We start from the raw sequence: 18,213 nt of genomic DNA, 5'->3' as shown, positions 1-18,213 counted from the left end.
TACAGTGTCCCATTACAGTGACCCACTTATAACCTACTGTACACCAGAGCAACGTCTACTTACCCACCTTTTGATATTTCTACTGCACCATACTCCAAAAGTTTAACCAAAAGTTTATGTTAATGTGAAAAAGAATATAATACAATTAAGTATTTAATAATTGAAATCGAAATAATTTTTTCAGACATTTTCAAACACAACTTTTTTAAAAAAAATTTCAATTTAATTCCATTAGTCCATTTAATTAGCATTAACCTACAATTTGATTTATTTATTATATACAAATAAAAAAGAAAACACAGAGTCATTATATTTCATATAAAACATTAATATTGAGAGATAGCTGAATAATATGATTAAACTTTGTTTTATTCAATAATTATTTATTACAAGTATAATAAGCATAAAAGGTATACATCACAGATAATCTCCCAAAAACATAGTATACAGTAACAAACCAAATAGGAATATTATACTTATTGTTTTAAAAAAAAAACTTAGCAAAGGACATTTTTACAATTTGTGATATGTACAATTTATACAACTAAATGTGAAGAAACATTTATGATGCTTAAATTATTGATTTTCCAAAAATTCTTTTTCTAAAGCAGCGCCCAACATATTCCATTCGGAATCATTCATCTCATCTGGTGGATCCACACTATTTTCACTATTATTACCCCAGTCAGAATCATTCATCTCATCAGGTGGGTCCACACTATTTTCACTATTGTTACCCCATTCTACGCCTAAATCATCTAAATTTTTACCTTGACGAAATTTTTCATTTAATGTTTCATTATCTTCTTCACTTCCATCACTATCCAATGAACTGCGTCTACGCTTCTGTCCTCTGCTAGTACCTAAAGTAAAAACCATTATATTGACAATGAATAAACTTAATTTTCTAATAATTTCATTATACCACCTCCATTAAGTTTCCCAATTTAAAAATTGACTATCTTTATCTATACATTATAGATGGACATAGTTTGTAAATATATGATGAATAATACATTTTTTTCACAATATGGATGAATTTAATGTATAAATCAATATATTTATTATTATTTTAGAGTACTTATTGTAAAAATATATATTTATGAATGTACGTGATTATTGTTAATACATTATTAGTAATAATATTCATATACAGTTGAGTCTCGATAACTCAACTATCAACGGGAATAAAAATAAATTCAACATATGTATTTTTCGTGATATATACATCAAACCCAACTTAAAAACCCTTCAAAGGGTAGGAAACAATTTGAGTTATCAAAGTTTTCAAGTTATTGAGGTTCGAGTTACCAAAACTCGACTGTAATACAGTCGATAACATTAAATGGAATCTGAATTAATAAATAAACTAAATTTATGTTATATAATATTATTTAATAGGGTCAAGTATAGTTCGTAGAAATCATTTATTTTATTAAAAATTATCATGTATTATCTATTTTAATAAATATATAATTCAAGTACATTTAAATAATTATAAATTGGTTTATACACAATAAATAAATCCATATCATCTGGAAAGATGTGAAAACAATCTATCCATTTCATAAAAAACAATCCATATTTTATCAAAAAAAAAAAGTATTGCGGAGTTTACTAGTTTAGTGTCAACAATTTGTATTCATATCATATAACCCAAATTGATGTTCTCTTCATAAAAAGAAAGAAATTACTAAATAGATGAGACAAATAATTATTTGATAGTTAAAATGTAAAACCATTGAATTTAAATTTTAAAAAAACAATGGAGGAAAAAGTCTTGTGGAATCCTCTCCAAAACAGTTTGATACACTACAACTATCATATGCATACTGATATGCTAAACTTTAATCTAAACAGTAAATATCATAAATTTAAATTTACACTGTATTCACTATTTATACACTACTTCAAGACTAATTCATCTATATTTTTACTTTTTCGGAATCGTTCAATTAATGTTTCACCTTCTATTTCTTTTTCTACTTCATCTTCATTATCTGTTGATTCTGATGAACTGAAATGACGTTTATTCCCTCTCCTAGAACCTGAAGCAACATGTGTTATATTTACTATTTACTGTTAAGTAATGTATAGAAATGTATAAAATATAATCTTAATTTTATACATAAGAATTGTAACAAAATAAATAAGCAAATGTGATGTAAAAAATAATATTTTTATATAATCTAAATTCACATGCCAAACATTTTCAATTAGTTTTAAAAAAGTTTTACACGCCTACAAATATTTTTTATTGCGGTCATGTGATTTTAAAGAGATTCACAACATTTTTTAATATCAGATGTGTATACATTTTTAAATATTTTATTGATAGGCAAGCTGCATTAGCTTCATCCATCAATGCATCATTATTTATTTCTATGTTTTGATTTGATTAAGTTCATTGTTTTAGGAAAATAATCTGTCACAGTTATATTATGTTTGTAAAGAATTATTTCATCAAATACAACTAAGCAAGTTTTAACAATGAAAAAAAATATTTTGCGCGCCATAGGTTTGCCATCTCTGACCTATACTATACTAGACCTAAGTTTACACAACAAAACACTTATTTTTATTCTTTTCGCGTATATCCATATTTTCAGTTTTATGCTGATGTTTCAGATGTATTGTAAATTTTACTCAGTAGATGAATGTTCATAACAGAAAAATGGTGAACACACAATCTGAAGATCTTGCAATAGATCCAAAACATTGGCATAAAACTGAAAACATGGACATATCTGAAAAAGGAATAAATTATATTTTAATCTACGGAAACTTAACCAATTCATAACAAAACTCTTACCGTCTAAAGATGCTTCTGAACTTGAATTACCATCTTTATTTATTTTTAATACATCAATTATATCAGGCACATCATCACCATCACAACTTTCTTCATCATCGGTCATGTCTTCTACTTCTCCTGCCATACGTTTAATATCTTCATCAGAAAAGGAAAGTAGCGGATTAAGAGTCTCTGCAAATTTTTGGTCCTGTTCTTTATTTACATGAGAAATATTTTGGTTATTGGCCATAAAATGTGGTGAGTGTTCTGGACTACTGCAATGAGCTGGTGGGTCTCGACTACTAGAACCACCACCACCTTCTGATCGGAGAGGAAATAATCTTTCCTCAACATGTTCCCAACGTTCTGCACAAAGCCACAACCATTCAGGTGTCACTGTTTTTATATCGGGGCGTTTACGGGCTGCACTAGCTTTAAGTGTGCCCTGACGAACAGCGACCAAATGCGTAGAGTCAGGTTTGATATTTTCTGTGACTTCTGCACCTAATAATCGAGCCACTTTATAAGCTCGACTTTCAGTCAGTGGTACAGGAGTAGGCACTAAGCCACTGAATACTAGCTTTTTACCAGCTAATATTTTTGAACGGTACGTAGGTATGATACGCTTCATATCAGGAACTTCGACATTATTTCCATACAACTCATAATTTTGATCATATTCTTTGAAGTATTCCTTATGCAAATTTTTTAAAATATCTTCCAAGTATAACAAGTAATCATCTTCTTCTTCTACTTCTACTTGATCACTATTGTCTTCAATTACCGCATCATTTTTATTTTTTTCTTCATTATCAGTTGTTGTATTTCCTGAATCATCATCAGACAAAACTTCTCCATCTTCCATTTGTGGATCACCTTTAATATTATCTTTTTTTTTAATAGTTATACCTGTTACAATATATATTTAATAATTAGTATTTTTTAATTTTTTAAACAAGAAGTTAAATAATAATTAATAAATAATAACTATAGTCCGGATTTGTATGCAAAAATATACTTTAAACTAACGTGTACTGTTTAATGGGAGTAAGAAATGTTTGCATTTCATAATCTGTAGAATTATTATAAAAGTTTTTTTGCATATTAGTGCATATTTTGTTTTTGGAGAATATTTCAGCTATATTGGACTATATTAGAGAAATATTTTCAAGTTTTTTGATTCAATAATTTCCTGTCATAAATTATTTTTGTTTGTCATGAACAGATATATTTTTATACTGATATTATACTAACAAGGCCACGATACACCAATAAATAATAATAGAATAAATACGACACAATGTCTCGTCATATCTATTATCAACGATTATTATTATTTATTACCATAATACAATCGGAACGTCGACCAATATATTATATAATATACCTACCCAGTTAAAAAAACAAGTACCTATTTATTACTGAAAAGTCAATTTAATGAAGAATAATATGCAGATTTAGTTGTAGCAAATACTCTTTGAAATAAATTAAAAGTATCATAATTTCATTGATTTTTGAAATATTACACTGGCCGACACATCCCTGATGAGAGCACCTTACGTAAGCATTATCTCGAACCATGTTACATTCAGACGATATTAGTATTTAGAAAATTAATTGAGCACTAATATCTGGTTTTCGGTTAAAGAAACCACTGATATTTATGGGCGTTATTTTGCTAATTTATAGTTGGTATTTTATCAGCTGAAAATGTTGGGCATATCTTTTAGCATATAAGGAATTTAAAAAAAAACAAACCATTTTACTGTTGCTAGTTTTTATATAAATAATAAAAACCATATTGCATGTTTAATTTAACAAAATAATAAATAATAAAGTATTTAAGATATTATTATTTTGCTTATGAATTATGATTAAGGAAATTAATAACAATCAATAATTTTTTTTTTAGAATATTTAAGGAACGTTTCTTAAAATGTTGCTGTATATTAACATCATATTTTAAAAATTTTAACGAAGCAAAACCGGTTTTTCCCGTGGCTGCCTGGTGTCTTCTCTTTTGCAACAGAGTATAGCAATATTTAATTGATGCAATATTTAAAAAAATGTATTTAAATCAATTAAGGTAAAAAGTAATATAAAAAAAGAAAATTACCTTGAACTAAATGTGTAAAATCCACTCTATTATCCTGTTGTAAAGAAATATCAACATTTTTTTGTAAATTTGGAGGAGCGTTTATATCACCAGTGTGTTGAAAAAAATGATATGGCTTGACGTGTATCAAATTTAAAGCATAATCCCAAACATCTTCACGATCATCAATTATACACACCATATTATCACCACATGGAAACAATCCCCTAGAATAATCAATAAATAATATTATAATATATTTATAAATAATTAAATTGTATTAAACTAAATAATAAAAGAGTATAAAGCAATATATATAATACTATTATATTTATTAATTATTATACATAATTTAAAAATATTTGTAGTTCTATTAAAGAAAAATATCAGTAAAATATAGTTTTTGTATTATATAAGTATAATATATTTGTAAATTATATAATATAAAAACTATATTTTACTGATATTTTTTTACAAGCCTTATGATTATACATATATCTACAGTTATTAGATTTAAAGTTGTTTTTTTAAAACTTTTTAGTAGCCTGGTAGACATAATAATATTATATAAGTTATATACTGGTGAATAAAAGATAATATTGTTGGTTTGTAAGTCAATAACAAGTATTTCTATTTCTTTTACTTTGGCAATTGTATGTAATATTTAACATGTTTGAGGAATTTTTATCATTTAACATTGTGATATTTTAATTTAACAAAAAATATGTAGCTAATCATTCATTTAAAATTATTGAATAAAATTCTGAGGTTAACATTTTAAGAACTCATTTTACCTTATGTTAAGTATATGATGCACTATATAAAAATATTGAATGTAGGTAATCTACTGTAAGTAAACGGTATCATTGATTAAATATACATATTATATTATAAAAAGCATAAACACATTTTTAATTTTTTCAATATGCTTTTGTTTTGTTAACCATGCGCAAAATTATCATAATAAGGAACAGACCTAAGTTATTTCAAATGCGATGTGAAAATAAATAGAACATGACATACAGTAAAGCACATATAATGAGATACCTAGCAATAAAAGGAAACTTAACATTAATTTACATCTTATGAGATAAACATACTTGAGATTTCCAGTCTTACTGTTTGGATTAAAACATTCATCACGTGATAAAACCCTGTGAGAAAACAACTTTCCTTTTGGATCCAGTATATGGGTTATAGTATGAGCATAGTTTCGAGCGCCAAATGTACAGATGTGAAGTTCGTATAATTCACTAATAGAGGACAGAAAGTTGTATGTCCCTGGCCTAAGTCTTGTGTGATACCAAGGTGAATTTGGTCCATAAAGTTGAAAATGATGAATATCCTGTGCAAATATAGAAGGTATTAATATTTAATATATAGTGCGTCTGCGAAAACGTGTTTATTGTATAATTAAATGACCCAAATTACTCAGTAAGCTATAAATATTTTTTAACTCTGTTTAAGGGACATCTAGACTATTGGATCAATCTCTCGTAGACAGAATTCTAAAATATGTTTAGGGTACTGAGTAATACAGGTAACTGAGTTATAGAGTGTACCCAGCTTGTGCAGATACACAATATTTAATTAATTATAGAGCTACACAAATATTTTAAAATATATACTTTGATATTATTAGGTATATTATCATTTGTTGTGTGTATTAGTGTTTGATCCAAATCTACGAGTAACACCAGTTTTTTATCACCAAGCAAACGTTTTTCATCAGCTTTACCCAATAACAACGCACTCTAAAAATTAAATTTGTAAATTAAAACTTTCAAATTTTAATTGAATGAATAAAATAGTAACAAATGTGTATAATATACCTGTTCGCTGACTTTGAGGTCAGGTACACTGTGTACCATAGAAACAGATGCAGTTGGTTTAGATGCATTGTCGATTCTTAAATCGGCACCACAATCTGCACATAAATCACTGACTACAGTACTATGGCTACAGCCAGGCTCCAACTCAAATACAGGATATCTAAAATATGTAAGAATAATAAATCTAATTGTTAAGTCTGTAACGATTAAACATGTACAATGTTAGAAATGTATTTAATATTATTAGGTGGATATCTTTGAAAGTACAATATAAACATTTAATCGGAGTAATTCTTACCCTGCAGGAACTTCTTGGCCTTCATGTATTAAGATTTTCTTAACAACACCAACATGATGAGTGCGAAAACTTTTCCGATCTTTTTCTCCGTTCTCTTGATAAAGAAGTACAACAACAGTGCTGTTAACCAAAGTGCCTTCTTTCACTCGCCATTTTAAAAGTGTCACTTTTTTATCTGTTGTTGGAAGTTTGACACAAATCTTTTCTTGACTCATCTCTATTAATTTGTCTCATTCAAATGCTATTATAATAACAATACATGAATATTAAATTGAAATAATTGTAGAGTATCGATTAGAAAATATTAAGAAATTAAGTTACTTCATCTAGAATTTTAGAAGACATAAGTTTTAAAACATTCACGATTTATTGAACAAACAACAATTAGATTTGTATAAATATTGTGAACAAGTAAAGAAGAAACAAATTTTAACTGTAATGATAAGAATTAAAGAATTCAAAAGTTGAACGAAGTAGGTACTAGTGTACTACCATGTACAACTGGTACTAGAAATTAGTAATATCAATCCTAAACTGACTCGTGATAACATTTCAAAATAGCTTACAACCATAATATTTTGATATGCATCAAAACTCTGAAACACTTGCCATGGAAATCAAACGTAAAAACGTTACGCACCGACCGATTTGTTCGATTTGTGTGATACGTCTAGCTGAATAGTGTATAATATTATTTGATAAAAATAATGTAAACTTGATTTTAGATTTGTTTTTGATCAGCGATTATTTATTTAGGTACTAATTAGGTACTAATTACTAATTATACTACTGAATAAGTGTAAATTTACATTTTACGCTGAATGTGCCAGCAATTTTAGCAATCGATCACGGCTATATAGATAAGTACAGTGACGGTGTTAGAGGGGTACTCCGTGCAAATTCCCGGGATCCCATGTCTAGGTACTTATTTGTTTTTTATAATTTTATGGTACGCAGAAAAAAAAATCATTTAATTATTTTAATTTATGACACTCAACTTTAAAACATTTTTTTTGTAAATTATACCTAAGTAGTGCAGCGGTAGTTAATTTAATATGTTTATAAATATAAATATTTTGTATTTGAATTCAATGAAACATCATTATATACGAAAAACAATTCTGAACGCAGACGTTGAGTCGACCTAGCATACTTGTATAAATAAACAAATTCAATAGTAAAAAAAAAAATTATAAAAATCGAAAATATTTCATTGCTTTAAATAGCGAATTTTTCCAGTGAACTTTTTCTTTTTGATTGAGCTCTAGGTAGTCAGGTAGTAAAATTTGTTGGGAACTTTCTATTAAAATTTCCTACGTAGCTATATGGAAAGGAAATCTTTTACCTATGAATTTCGAACTGAAAAAAATATACAAAATTTGATATAAATAGCTCAAAAAGAGTCAAAATTGTTTGAAAATTTTACTATGTAAGGAAAATGGTAATTTTAACATTTGGTGAAAATTTCAAGTATTTAGGATTATTCGTTTTTTAATTACAACAAATTATGAAACATAGATGGATGAAAATTCGCTACCTAATTTACCGATTAAAATCCAATGTCTTAAAAATCTTAAATTCAAACGCTTATAAAAAATGTATATTACTTTCCGGGAATTTTATATCAAAATTTCTAATGTTAGCTATGAAAGTGAAAACTTTTATGAATTCTTAACTGAAAAATAGTTGGAATAATTTCGAAAATTCAATTCGGATCTATGCCCTGTGGTACGATGAATACGTAGACAAATTAAATATTAATAAATATTTTATTATTATGTCTATGGATGAATATAGGTAGCGCTAGAATCGCACTTCCCTATTTCACCCCGCCAAACAGTCCCACCACATATTTTCTGCATTTCACTCCACTTAAACGGCCCGCCTCCCAATCACCGCGGTCGCCGGACGCGGACACCGCCTGTTCAGTATTCGATGTTCGTTTCCAGTCCTTTTTATCTTGGTTAGATTGTGCTTTTATCCGTTACGAATTTTCAAACAAGTAAACAACGGTTGATAACTAATATCAAAAATATTTACAACCGTGATTTCAATTTTAAATAATATTAATAATATTATACAAAAGATAATGTAGTATAATAATATACAAACAATAAATAATAATGATATTGTTCACATCATGACAGCTAGTAGTTTGATCTATATATATTAGATTATAAGTACCTCCTATAAAATACTGGATAATAATGGAAATTGACGAAGACTTAAGTGTTATAGAAGCAGATTCAAGTAAGTCTACATCTACTACACTGACGCTGAAATATATTTTAAGTCATTGTATTATATCAATGCTGTAGGTATGTTTATAATATTCACTGGAGCTCAGAGTTATATGTTTGTTCAGCAAAAATATTGTAAATATGCCTATAAAAATCACATCATATTTAACATTTAACATAACAGCATATTTTTCAGGCATTTAACTTAAAAATTATATATAAACTAAATACCTCTGTATTGTCTTATGTATACTTTTTTTTTTAGTTTCGCCAGAAGTATCCTCAGAGTCATTCGGTGATATATCCTGTATAACTAACGGTAAGTTACATTTGTATATTATAATATACTATATAATTTGTAGAAAAAGTATAAAAATTAGTATCTTTGTTTAGAATTTTAACCATGTTATAATAATATATAAACTTATTATTGTAAACTAGTATTACATTTGATTATATAGTATACAGATATTTTTGAATGATTCAATCAATGATCTAATGTTTAATGGACATTGGACATCTCATCTGGTAAAGATTTGCTGATATATTCATGTATCTGGCAACTTTTATATCCTTGCAGCAGTCAGTTATAACATGTTTAATGGTCATTTTCATCGCACATAATTGACATACAGACTTGCATCAAATTTCTATGCAAACGTTTTATGTTCTATTCTGAGTGCTTAATACTAAATTACTTTTTATTCCACTCAATTTTATTTTATTCATTATTATAATTTAAATCGACTTCCTAAGTATTAATTGCTAATGATGACCATTTACAATTTTTTTTTTGCTGAAGTTTTTTGTAACATTGTGTTGACAAATAAGTAATAACTAGGGCTCGGATGTTGTTGCATTTGCAACTTTTTTTCTATTGTTCGGATTTGTTGCTAAGTAGGTTATAAATTTGTTTCATACAAGTACCAATTAATATATAAAAATTTTAAGTGCAACTTTTTGCAATTTTTGACCTTTTTTCAATTTTATTGCAATTTTGTTGGTTGTCGTCATTTTCAATACAATTTTATGTATTTTTTTGTGTTTTCACTTTTTTTTGTTAGATTATACAGGAATGATCTATGGTTATGTCGGGCTTTATTGGTTGTGACACCTTATTTGGCCGTCGTCGTCGGCGGTAACTGGAAAAACCATTTAATTAGTAGAGCGCGGTCATTACGCTATAATATGGCTACGGGAAGTATTTTTAGGCTTGCAGTCAATAACAAGATAAGAATAACGACTTGATTATTATACATTAATAAAATGTTGGGAGGAATGCATGTTTCAATTTATAATAGTTCAGTATCACACTGTAGCTCGTTAACACTGCACAGTGCACACTATTTTGTATTTTTTTTTCTAATTTGTTCTTCAAAATGCCGAAAAGTAAGCCATCGATGAAGAACGTCTTAAACAAATATGTCGATGAGTTTGGGGAAAACATATTTTGGAGTGACGGTTCAGTTTTATTTTGCAAATTATGCGAAACTCGAGTATCTGCTGAAAGAAGATACATACTTACACAACAAAAATATATTTTTTTATTGCAATTTTGAGTTTTTTTCACATCAATAATGCAATCATTTTTAGTACAACAACATTCGAGCCCTAATAATAACTAATAACCATACCTACATTAATTTTAGTATCTATTTAGATATATTGTTATTCTTATGACTTTATCATCTTATTAATAAATAATATTGCACGTGTATTGTTTTAGATGATAAAGAAAATGAAAATGTTGAAGACCCACATTCAATTGAAACCGACGAATCTGATCCGGAAGATGGTAAATATTACTATTTGCATTTTAGATTCCAAACTATTCTCTATTAACAAATAATTTGTTCAATAACCTTAATATATTTACATTTATTGTGTGATAGCTAAATATAAGAATCTTTGACTCATGTCTCTCTTTTTCGGAACTAGAATACCATACTTAATGCTTAGCACTCTATGACTTACATTTAATTTATATAGAAAGACTAACTCAATGTTACAAATTTGGAATGAGTGACTGACAAAATGCTCAATTAGCGATAAATGATATAAAAAATTGTCGCGAAGAAATAAGAAAACTATGAACATATTAATTTCCGTTACCAAGCCAGGAAAATAGTTTTAAAATAGATTTTGTCAGTCAATCAAGTGATCAATTTCATTATTTATCATTCATTGAAACAATATTTTTTTACTAGACATTTTTAGAAAAGACAAATTGTGAACATAAAATATTAATGTTTAGTAAAAAGTCAAACCCGCATGTGTTGATGTGTTGTCTCCGTCTTATAAATGTACAATATAACAAAAACGGTTTAGCTCGGAACAATTTTACTCTTCTGTATTCATAGTAGAATTACCGAAATTCCACAGCGTATAGGAAAAAGCTTTATCTGTGTTGAAGTGTGTTAAAAATTTTTGATAGCTTATCTAATAGTTTTTAATAATTAAATGAAAAAAATAATAAAAACAAAAGTGTGTGAGCCCACCATTATACTCTGGGGAAGTAAAACTTCTTTCATAACTATTGGAGCCCATCAAATTATAAGTGAATTAGGGTGAGAGTGAGAAAAATCAATACAATAAAGATAAACGTGAACATGACAAAGAAGTTTTACTTCAAAAAACCAAAAAAACTTATTAATGTTCTCAAATTCATAACTTTAAATGTATTTATTTTATCTGAATAATAAAAACACTACTACACAGACAAAGTTCTTACCTATACGATGTGTAATATTGATAATTCTACAATAAATATAGAGGGAGTAAAACTGTCCCGCACTAAACAGTCTTTGCTATGTTGTACATTTGTAAGACGGAGACAACACATACAGGTGTGATGTCCTTTTAAATTCTGAAACCATAGGCCGTCTCAAAACACTTTATCGGGACACTGAGGCAGTGGGATATATAGCAACTTTATTGTGAATAACATTTTGAAGTTTTGATTTTCAGTAATTTAGATTTTGTTATTTTATTTGCATTATAGTTACAATGTCAGAATCAGAGTCAGGAATAGTTGATTCAAGTTTTGATCCAACTGCTCTTTTAGAAATATCTGATATACTCGGTAAGGTATAAAAAATTATGAATGTACACTAAAATTAAATCTTAATTAACAGACACACCAACTGATTTTTAATTTATCACGAGTGTTTGCTAAAGATTTCACAATCTATGTGTAATGTGTTGTATATTAATGTTATATTTTATGTAGATCTTGTTGGAAAAAATTGGTCAATATTTCGTGTATCTCCATTATGGAATTTGAATTTTGATACAAACTATTTAAACTTATTATCTAAAAAGTTGAAGAAATTTTTAATAATTCATATATCTACACATATGAAGAACCAAAATAATTCTTTCTCGGAAATCTCTGTAGAAATTGAAGCAAAAGAAGCACATCAAGAATGCATTGCATTAAAGGTAATAAAATAAAATTTTAAATTTCATGGAATTGGATTCTTTTAACTTACTATATTAAATTAATGTATTATTGGTATATTTTATTATCTATTATAATTACATAATATAATATTACATTCTAAATAATAATTTTAACTCAATAAATCAGGATTACTTTGGAAACTAAAATATAGGTATTTAACATAATATTAAAGTTGTATAAGTACTGTTCAAGTTTACTATTTAGTATTTACTATTTAGAAAGTATGGATTTTATAGATATATTATGCTGAATAAAAAAAATTAAACTTTTCATATCATTGTTTGTTTCTATAAGAAAATATAAATGTATAATAATATTGCATTTTATAAATTAAAATAGTATAACATTATAATCAGTGCTCTAAGGGGGAGGGGGTGCACGGGGACGGAGCTCCCCTACTATTTTCATTTTTTTTTCGCGTACCTCTACTATTTTTTGTATGGTCAGTTTTGAATAATGCGCCCTTGGAATGCAGTTTTTAAATCATTAGATGAGGCTCCTCTACTTAATTTTCCCCAATTCGAGCACTGGTTATAGTATAATTATACAGATTATTAGTTGTTACAATTTTTAGTATTACTGTTTTAAAATATTTTAGAATGTATTTTATTTAAAATCCAACTATAGTTTATTATTCTTATGGGCTGCCAGTAGATAATCAAAAATTTCAAAATGTAAAACAAATCATTATAATATGAAAAATAAGTTAATTCTCATTGGAAAATATATTTATTCTAAAGGAATAACAATTATAGAGTTACATAATAATACTGAGGATGTATATTAAATAATCAATTGATGTTACAAAGCACCTTTGAATGATCTTAACACTATCGACTCACAATATAATATATACATATAACAAATGAAATGGTTGTTTCCTTGAAAATTATGTAATATATGAAAAATTGAATATTTTTTAGTCCTCTCAATATAATAAAAAATGTTTGGCCAAAGCTCTCTTGATGTGACAAGTTTATACAATTCTAGAGCTTGCCATTACAAATTTTTAATTTTTATTGAGATAAGATACATGTCTGCTAGTGTATAATACTATGAAAAATGTATAGAAATACATGACATTGATGACAGTTTGTTTTCTAACATTTCAAATCTGGACAAATTCTATTGAGCAGGTAAGCTCAAGCAGCTATACGAAAAAAAAAAATAATAACAAATTTTAAAAAATATAATTATACATCTAAAAATTAAATAATACAGTATTTTATACATATTATGTACCTAATATAATGTTATTTTATACATGTATGTAAATATTAGTAAATGAAAATAAATACATGTATCTATAATGTGTTGATTTTATACATTTAAATACATCTTATTATATCAATGCTATTGATTATAACAAACTTCTATAACATATTTTTCTCGATTCCTTAAAATTTAATATGTCATGAGTTGACTGTATTAAATATTTACAAAAATTAAAAAAAAAAACCACAACCAATATTTACTCAATCTAACTTGTTATATGAAATTATTTTATTTTACTATATATTGTTTTGTTTTTTTACAGATTTATGTTATCAACAATGATACTAATTCAAAACTTTATACTGGTTTGCTATTAAAGTCACCAAATTATGAACAAAATTATGATAAAAATAGTTTATCTGATATGCCTATATTAATGGTACAAGGAAATAAATCATTCTCAGTAGCCATACATAATTGGTTAACCGAACATTTTGATTGTGTCATTCGGCCATATGAATTTGCTTTATATCAATTTCTGTGGCTTATTGCTATATCGATGGGTGATGCTGGACAATTATACAATGAAACTGTTTTATACCACTATTTCTATAAATATGAATCATCAAAGGGTCAAATGGATGTAAAATGTTATGCCGAATCAGAGTTCCTTCGATCAGTTCTAGCTAAGTTAGTATTCTAAAAATATTATTTTATTATACATCTGTATTCAAATATAATTTATATTAGACTATATTCTTTAAATAGAAAATATTTTATTTTGACCATATGGTTAAGATTTGTTTCACTTAACAAAAAGCTTTTTTCCAATAGTATGGTTTATTGAGCGTTTTGAAAGTAAAAACACCTACTATCAATATTATAGAATAGAAGTTAATCTATGCCTGTATAAAAGTAAATTTTCAATATTTTAATTACTAAACTCACTAATTAAAATTCAAAAAGTAAAGTATCACAAGTCTTAGAGCTAATTATTGGACATTGTAAATAAAATATCAAAAATCAACTCATACATAACATACTTTGATTATTATATATTAATTTTTTGTCTAAACTTTTTTATTATATTTAAATGTGTATCAAATGATTTATAAAATATTTTGTATAGGAATGAGATCTAAGCATTTATGTGAATGCATAGACAATTGTCAATTTGACTTGTTAGCTTTTTTGTAGGTTTGTAGTGTTACCGGTTAATTAGCTAATAATAGTTTGATATTTATATTTCTTATTTTGTGTGATAACCAATTAATAGGTTATTTTTTAAATTTTAAAAATTGTTCTTTTTTTATGATTACCTTTTTAAGCTATGTACTGGGTGATTATTTTATCATCATCTTACATAATTTCAAAAACTAAATATTTTTTTGATATTAATCTTAAATTTGTTGCCAAACAATATTTTTCCAATTTTTATTGTTATAATTTCTTAATTTATTTTTACTTTATTGAACGACAACATACATTTTTATTTTTGTTCCAAAACTGAATATCTTTAATGTACTTTGATATATTTAAATCAAACTTTGGACAACTAGTTTTATGAGTTCTTCTTATCATTCGACAACCAATATGATTTAAAAAAAACTAATGTAATTTAATCTGTAGTTTACTCTCTGTCTTGGGGTGTCACACACCAAAACAGTGCAATTTCAGTGCAAAATAAGCGGTCAGGTTATGCAGTGGGTTGTGGCAGTTTTTTTTCACTGCATTGGTGTGTGCTCAGCTGAGGTATTAGAATATTTTCTTCAATATAATATGTTTTTGCCAGTCATAATGTGAATATCTATTTTATGAAACTACTGATACAGTAGAACTTTGATTAACTGTCACTCGATTAACCGTCACTCTCTGTTATCCGTCATCGGTCACCGCTGAAAAAAAAAATAATTATCTTCAAAATAATCAAAAAAACCAACTAAAATGACAGATTTTTTTTTATCATATGTGTGGTATGTATGTTTATAATTTGTTACAATGTAAGTATTTTTTTTTTTTTAAGTACACACGTAAAATATGATAAATATATAATATAAATATAAAATATAATAAATGTGTGTATGTATATGTATTTACACGTTTTTTTTGCAAAATTTCCGTTAACCGTCAAAGCCTCGGTCCCGACAGTGACGGTTAATCGAAGTTCTACTGTACATGTAAAATTTGGGATGACTCATGTCCAAATAACTTATAATTTATGAACTTTTTAATTTTTACAAATTGGGTTTGGTGGTTAGCCATTGTTCATCACTATTAACACTGGAACAATTGGTGGGTAGGTACTTATTTTAGTCTCTCCATAGAAAAAAAAATTCACGTTACCACTTGTTTTCTTTAAATTACAACGGTTGCCAAGTGCCAAGAGGAACTTGACATGTTATATTAGTATTTAAAATGTTGTTGAGCAGTATGGAGTAGCATATATCGCTTATCTATACTTAAAAGTTTAAATCAGTGGTTCCCAACCGGGGATGGGGAATTTATGTACTGCTTGGGGGAATTTAGTGATGATGAAATGACAAGAAATATTTTATTTATAAAATTGAAAACAATAAATTAGGTTTCGAACGGTCGCTTGTTGATAATAATTTTACGAATATTTTATAATGATTGACCTCTATGCAGGTAATGTAATATTAACAGGTACAACATTATTATATAATCTAATCTAATATTGATTCGAGGGCTTGAAAAAAAAAAAGAAAAAAGGTCTTTTTAATTCTAATTTAAGGGGGAGGGACGTGAGATTTTTGAACATTTACAAGGTGTGCGTAGATTTAAAAAGGTTGGGAACCACTGGCTTAAATACTAATAAGATAGTTATAACTAATTAAGGGCCCGTTTTACAATAGTAAATTACGCTTAACCCACTGAATTTAGCTGCCGAATTCTGTGGTTTATCCGGAGATCAACTATTGTAATACAGGCTCTAACTACTGTTTTTCAGAAATTTAATTTTAATATATCAAAATACTCAAAAAAATATTCTGCTTCAGAATACTACAATAAAATAGTATTTTCTGCTCAAAATTTTTTTCTGTATATTAATTATTGAATTCAAATTAAGTACTGTAGTAGGACTTAACTCGATGCACTCTTGAATTCTACACTGTAGATCATATGATGGTTTTATTTTGTATTAAAACAAATTATATAATTCACAGACTTTCATTGAATCGGTCATCTTCTGAAGCTACTTCGTTTCATTATTCAGATTTAATTAAAGTCCAATCTGATATAGAGGACCATTTTAAAATAACAAGTGGAATAAATGTATCAAAATTAAAATTGAAAGCATTTGAAGCGCCTAAAGTAGCTTCAATTAATGTTTCTGGAAAAGTGGGTTAATTTATTTAATAAATAATGAATAAAATGTTTGTTTAAATTTGAATTTTTTGTTTTAGATACATGTTTGGTCATCCACACTTATGGATTTAATGTTAAAATATCTTATGGAACTACAAAACAATAAATGCATGCCTTAAAGATGTACTAAAAAAAGTATGCAAGATTTACATGTTATAAATTGTTTCTGAGCATATTAATACTTTTTATAATTATTTTTATTATCTGAATGAATTAAAGTTATGTTTATTATTTAGATCAAGAAATTTATTTTTTAATTTTTACCAAACAATTTACCATTGTTTTTATTTACTTTCTTTTTAAGAAGATAATTACATACTAAGCATGCTCGCTATTCAATTGAGAATGGATTAGGTGCTTACTATCACGATGAGTAATAATTATGAAAAAGGTTGTCCAAACTAGACCTGATTTTTACTACTACACATTAACCTCTCCCCCATATATCTTTTTGTGGTTCTCACACTAGTGTGTATGAATAATAATAATTTATAATAAATAGAAACTACTCTCATATGGTAATACTTACGAATGGTGTATGAATAGATATCTTTAAATATCCATTTAAGTACAATAACTAACGATAGAATAACTTTCATTTACGCGTACAACATTATAATAATCAATCTACAGTGAAACCTCTGAATAGCGGACACTCTCGGTCGCCGAAATTTTGTCCGCTATTTAGAGGTGTCCGCTATTTAGAGGAAAACATTTTTTTTTTAACAAATAAATAAATTCAATAATTTTATTTTATATTATTTTTACATTAATTGAATACACGATAAAACTAACATTTCTGAAAAAAAACAGTACCTAAATTTTTATTTTATTTTTACATTATTAAATACATCTTAAAAAATAAAAACTAACATTTCTGAAAAAAATC

The 18,213-nt window shown here is 26.9% G+C and overlaps 2 protein-coding genes across 5 annotated transcripts; one reads left to right on the top strand and one right to left on the bottom strand.

Annotated features, from left to right (window-relative positions):
* Positions 1–351: 351 nt before the first annotated feature.
* On the bottom strand, positions 352–7,604 carry LOC100160299 (RNA polymerase II subunit A C-terminal domain phosphatase). Of its 4 annotated transcripts, none has more exons than XM_008185711.2 (9): positions 7,586–7,604; positions 7,020–7,260; positions 6,722–6,881; positions 6,518–6,643; positions 5,990–6,234; positions 4,911–5,116; positions 2,813–3,703; positions 1,938–2,048; positions 354–863 (listed from the first exon to the last, which is right to left on the bottom strand). In XM_008185711.2, the coding sequence occupies exons 2-9, from the start codon at positions 7,232–7,234 to the stop codon at positions 577–579; spliced, it is 2,241 nt and encodes a 746-aa protein (XP_008183933.1). In that variant the 5' UTR covers positions 7,235–7,260; positions 7,586–7,604; the 3' UTR covers positions 354–576. The 4 variants fall into 4 exon arrangements, with proteins under 4 accessions (XP_008183934.1, XP_008183933.1, XP_008183932.1 ...); XM_008185710.3 differs by lacking the exon at positions 7,586–7,604 and adding an exon at positions 7,341–7,515; XM_001947645.5 differs by lacking the exon at positions 7,586–7,604 and adding an exon at positions 7,341–7,515 and having other exon boundaries at positions 1,968–2,048.
* Positions 7,605–8,901: 1,297 nt separating this feature from the next.
* On the top strand, positions 8,902–17,569 carry LOC100166425. The gene is made up of 8 exons (XM_001951843.5): positions 8,902–9,269; positions 9,525–9,578; positions 10,986–11,054; positions 12,261–12,341; positions 12,489–12,700; positions 14,260–14,627; positions 17,123–17,297; positions 17,363–17,569. The coding sequence occupies exons 1-8, from the start codon at positions 9,227–9,229 to the stop codon at positions 17,441–17,443; spliced, it is 1,083 nt and encodes a 360-aa protein (XP_001951878.1). The 5' UTR covers positions 8,902–9,226; the 3' UTR covers positions 17,444–17,569.
* Positions 17,570–18,213: the final 644 nt, after the last annotated feature.

The sequence above is a fragment of the Acyrthosiphon pisum genome, chromosome A2 (genome assembly GCF_005508785.2).
Source record: "Acyrthosiphon pisum isolate AL4f chromosome A2, pea_aphid_22Mar2018_4r6ur, whole genome shotgun sequence".
In the NCBI taxonomy this organism is placed as follows: domain Eukaryota; kingdom Metazoa; phylum Arthropoda; class Insecta; order Hemiptera; family Aphididae; genus Acyrthosiphon; species Acyrthosiphon pisum.
Note: the sequence above shows the minus strand (reverse complement) of the source record. Positions and strands in the feature narration are given on the sequence as shown.

Bases quoted from the DNA above. Each gene is read 5' to 3' on its own strand.
- LOC100160299 (XM_008185711.2), bottom strand. From the start codon at position 7,234: ATGAGTCAAGAAAAGATTTGTGTCAAACTTCCAACAACAGATAAAAAA. The intron at 6,644-6,721 runs GTATATTATACA...TTTAATTTTTAG, and splicing joins ACCTCAAAGTCAGCGAACAG to AGTGCGTTGTTATTGGGTAA. The intron at 3,704-4,910 runs GTAATTTTCTTT...ATATTGTAACAG, and splicing joins TTTTACACATTTAGTTCAAG to GTATAACTATTAAAAAAAAA.
- LOC100166425 (XM_001951843.5), top strand. From the start codon at position 9,227: ATGGAAATTGACGAAGACTTAAGTGTTATAGAAGCAGATTCAA. The intron at 9,579-10,985 runs GTAAGTTACATT...GTATTGTTTTAG, and splicing joins TATATCCTGTATAACTAACG to ATGATAAAGAAAATGAAAAT. The intron at 17,298-17,362 runs GTGGGTTAATTT...TTTTTGTTTTAG, and splicing joins CAATTAATGTTTCTGGAAAA to ATACATGTTTGGTCATCCAC.